Source organism: Hevea brasiliensis, chromosome 11 (genome assembly GCF_030052815.1).
Source record: "Hevea brasiliensis isolate MT/VB/25A 57/8 chromosome 11, ASM3005281v1, whole genome shotgun sequence".
Lineage (NCBI taxonomy): Eukaryota > Viridiplantae > Streptophyta > Magnoliopsida > Malpighiales > Euphorbiaceae > Hevea > Hevea brasiliensis.
In genome coordinates, this window is record NC_079503.1 from 46,985,498 (window position 1) to 46,989,443 (window position 3,946).

The following is a 3,946-nucleotide window of genomic DNA, read 5'->3' on the forward strand; positions in this document are numbered from 1 at the left end:
AAATATTTTTTATACAGAGAGAAGAATGTTTCAATTAACAGATGACTTGAGAGAGGAAAGAGAAATGTTGATTAAATGTCAAAACTGGTGATTGAAGGTTAAAGGGATTTTACTGTACAAAATTTGAAAGTTAAAGAGGTTTTATATTATATTTTTAAGTTGAAAGACTATGTTATTACAATTATTAAAATTTATCCTGCAAATAATACCAAATTCCTATTCAAGGAAGGTTGTAGCAATACTTAAACATAGAAGCTTTTCTAACTAACTATTATATTTGTTGGTCAGAGAAAATCCATCAAAGTGATCTTAATTAGTAGTGCAGGCTTAATAGAACAAAGCGCTTTAATTTTATTCCAGTTTTTTGCTTTTGCTAAGAAATACAAACTGCCGTAATAATAGCAGCTTATGACGAAGCCAATCACTTTTAAGAAATATACATTGGAGAAACTGTATATAAATGTGTATTTAAGTACTAACAGAAAATCCCATAATTACTTGTAAGTATCTGGTGAGTCTACAAATGTGCGTTACAATAACTGCCAGAAGATACGCAAATTTGCATAGTTCACTCAATCCGCTAAGAATTACCGAAGATGATGCCTGTGCATAAAATGGAACCAGAAAAGATAAAAAATAAAACTATAGAACCAACGGTCAAGAGATTATAATCAAACTAGTGAGACATTATTAGGCATTAGCAAGACGTGAGATCAACCTCAGAGTTTCTTTTGTTCCACGTCGAACTTTGCAGCGGATTGTTGGGAGACCAAGCCGCTGGTGTGCTTCGTACCTATGACAGCCTGAGAATCCTTTGAATATGAAAATAAGCCATGAGCTTTGGATATTGAAGACACACACACACACACACACGCTCCTAACTTCCTATTCACAAGACAAGCACTTGACCAGTGGATTAATAGTTCAATGGACAAGGCCATGATATTTGAAAATAAGAAATATAAATGAGCACATACCATAGTAAACTCCATCAACCTCTAGCACATCAATCTGCACCAGATATCAAAATGTCAACATAAGATTGGCACTGAAATAACATAACATCAACAGATTCCCTTTTCCACTATTCCTTTCTGAAACTAGAGGGAACTGAAAACAATTGAGAAATCAAATGAAAAACCATATGAAATGACTAGACTAGTGATCCAAAACTTGATTGAGGACTTCATTGGGATTAAGGTTTACTTAAAATGAGTAGATTTGTATTTATGGTAAAATAAATTCATTTATGGTAAAATAAATTCTTTTATGTGAATTAAAATGCATATCTGATACATATCCTCAAGCAAGCAAAAACAAGTGTATCATGCTTCAAAAAGTTCATAGTTACAGCTTAGAACAGAGTCCTATTCTCTCTCTCTCTCTCTTCTCATTTTTTTTCTTCTTCTTCTTCTTTCCCAGCCTTGCCCTCCCTCTCCCCCACCCCCACTTCTCTCCTCCTCCTCCTCCTCCTCCTCTTCATCTGGTGACTCCCAGCTTGTAACGGTACTCTACCCATGATGACTAAATTACTGACTAGATGAGTTGGCGTGGACAAGATGTGCCTGCAGTGTGGGACTCATGAAATTAAAATCAAGTTTATTTACATTCAATTCAGTAAATTTCTATTATCAAATACTAATTCAATAATTACTACCATTGTCTTTGTCTCCATTATTTGGAGAAAAAATCCAAGCACACATCTCAGGGAATTGAAGATTTCAATCAAGCTGCAATTCAACTTAATTTCTGAAATTAGCAATAGGATTGCAAGTTTAATTTCAGATTAATAGAATGATTTAGAGAGACTTAACCTCGCAGGCTTAGAGTGTTGTCAGCTCTCTTTCAACAGTTGGCTCAAACGTCAATGATGTGTTCTTTATAAATTTGACACCTTCTAATTCATCACTAACCACAGTATCATTGGAACCTGGCTTTCTAGATTATAAACACCCTCCCTTTTCTCCATTACTGGCATTTTACATTCAAAACCGATTCATATTCTCTTTGAACAATTCTCTCGCTCCCAAAGATTATACAAACTTATCACTGCTTTGTTGCTAACTTAAGTTACTTCCCTAACATTTCTTACTACGGATATTCCCTTGTATTCCACTTTGATAATCACTCCATAATCCTTCTTAAAATGGTATGAATTAGGACTTCCTTAATATTTTTTGGTATAGCAAACACCATTTTACCTCATTGCTATTCTACTTCCCTCACTAACCACGCAGCATTTGAACCCCTGCAACTGCTCAATCCTCTCACATCCTTGCTACATTCTTCTTTTGCAATTCTATTAATCAACCAAAAACATGCCCAGATCAAAGAACATCAATTTGAATTAGCGCTGTAAGTAAAATCACATGAACAGAAATTACCCTTATTTCCACTGCGTATACCCTTTCGCAATTGCAAAGAATTCATTAACTCCCTGTTTGGAATATCAATTCAATTGATTTTCAATTCTCACGTTTAGAATTCAATTTTTTTACTTAGAAAAAAATTCATTTTCAAAGAAATATAAATTGCAAATGATTTATTCCAAAAGAAGTCCAGACGAATCGGAAGTAAAGATAAAACAAAAGCAAAAGAACCGAAAAAAAAAGGAAAATAACTGCAGAGAAAGCAGAAAATGATATATAAATACAGGGACTTGGAGACCAATTTGTTTAATACTGTCCATCAGTTCTTGGACTTTATTTGGATCATTAGCTCTGGTTCGCAGTAGGGGCCTCCTTATCTTATTCAGTGGAAGCTCCAAAATCACTGGGCCCCCATTTTGTGATTTACCAATATCATTGCCAGGAGCAGCCCCTGTGTGAAAGGGAGAAAGTGAAAAACTACTGGCTAGAGAAAAACAGAGACAAAGATTCAAATAGAACCATTACCGTTGGATGATGCTGAGATAGAGAAGCTCCTGCAGCTGGTTGCTGGCAGTCGCAGAACAAAATTCGCCATTTTTGCAATATATTTTCTTCTCTCTCAGTTTCTGTGAAGACGAGCCGAAACAATTTTTTGGCTGACGTCCGCAAAATGACAGCCTCTAGTTTTTAGATGTGCTTTGGTTACTATTTGGGGCAGCTCAATATTTTTAATTTATGTACATATATAATTTTAACTTCATATATTATAAAAAAAATTTTGAATGTGATGTTTGGATATTAATTGCATCAATTAAATTGATTCTATAAATTGAATGTGATTATATTTTAATAGTGTTTGATAATAGATAAATAAAATAATTTAAATTGAAGATATAATTCACTATAAATTAAATATAAAATAACTAATAAGTTTAGATTAAATTATAATCTATAAACAGAATAAAATATTTTTATTATATTAATAAAATAATTATATATGTATAAATATATTTGTATTTATTAAAATCCATAATAATAATAATAATAATAATAATAATAATAATAATAATAATAATAATAATAATTTTGCGTATTAATATTATTATGAAGTATGAATGGTGGAAGAATAGGCCGTATGGAGGTGATAAGGTAAAGGAAATACTATTATTTATTTGATTCTTATTAAGTTAGAAATGTGAAATTTATTGATTTAGGGAGAAAAGTATAAAGTTTGTCTACTTTAAAGAATTATAGGCGAAAGAATCATCAGAAACATCTGTTTCTTTTTTAGCAAGATGATTATTGTGTAAAATCTCGCAAGTGCACAGATTGTTAATGATAAGTTTAGGTGTTTTAATTCATATTTTAATGATAATAAATAATTAGTGTGCTACTAATCTGTATTGAAAGTCTTGGTGTTAAAATTATAGGTCACAAATTTAAAATTATGAAATTGCTTGAAATTAGGTTTGAATGAGAACAAGAAAAGGAAGCAAAGCATTATGGATAATACAATATATATTTTTATTCTTTTTTAATCCTTGTAAATCTATTGTAATTAATTAATTGTGTTTGTT

At 31.7% G+C, this 3,946-nt stretch overlaps 1 protein-coding gene across 4 annotated transcripts; it reads right to left on the reverse strand.

Annotated features, from left to right (window-relative positions):
* Nucleotides 1-327: 327 nt before the first annotated feature.
* Nucleotides 328-3,071, reverse strand: LOC110632536 (sulfiredoxin, chloroplastic/mitochondrial). 4 transcript variants are annotated; one of them, XR_009141396.1, is made up of 5 exons: nucleotides 2,895-3,070; nucleotides 2,385-2,820; nucleotides 978-1,011; nucleotides 719-803; nucleotides 328-603 (listed from the first exon to the last, which is right to left on the reverse strand). XR_009141396.1 is itself a non-coding variant. In XM_021780798.2 (5 exons), exons 1-5 carry the CDS (start codon nucleotides 2,962-2,964, stop codon nucleotides 588-590), a joined length of 372 nt encoding a protein of 123 aa, XP_021636490.2. In that variant the 5' UTR covers nucleotides 2,965-3,068; the 3' UTR covers nucleotides 328-587. The 4 variants fall into 4 exon arrangements, 3 of the variants coding, with proteins under 3 accessions (XP_021636490.2, XP_021636489.2, XP_021636491.2); XM_021780798.2 differs by having other exon boundaries at nucleotides 2,654-2,820; nucleotides 2,895-3,068; XM_021780797.2 differs by having other exon boundaries at nucleotides 719-812; nucleotides 2,654-2,820; nucleotides 2,895-3,062.
* Nucleotides 3,072-3,946: the final 875 nt, after the last annotated feature.

Bases quoted from the DNA above. Each gene is read 5' to 3' on its own strand.
- LOC110632536 (XM_021780797.2), bottom strand. From the start codon at position 2,964: ATGGCGAATTTTGTTCTGCGACTGCCAGCAACCAGCTGCAGGAGCTTC. The intron at 2,821-2,894 runs GTAATGGTTCTA...CCTTTCACACAG, and splicing joins TATCTCAGCATCATCCAACG to GGGCTGCTCCTGGCAATGAT. The intron at 1,012-2,653 runs GTATTTATATAT...TATCTGGTGCAG, and splicing joins AAATTGGTCTCCAAGTCCCT to ATTGATGTGCTAGAGGTTGA.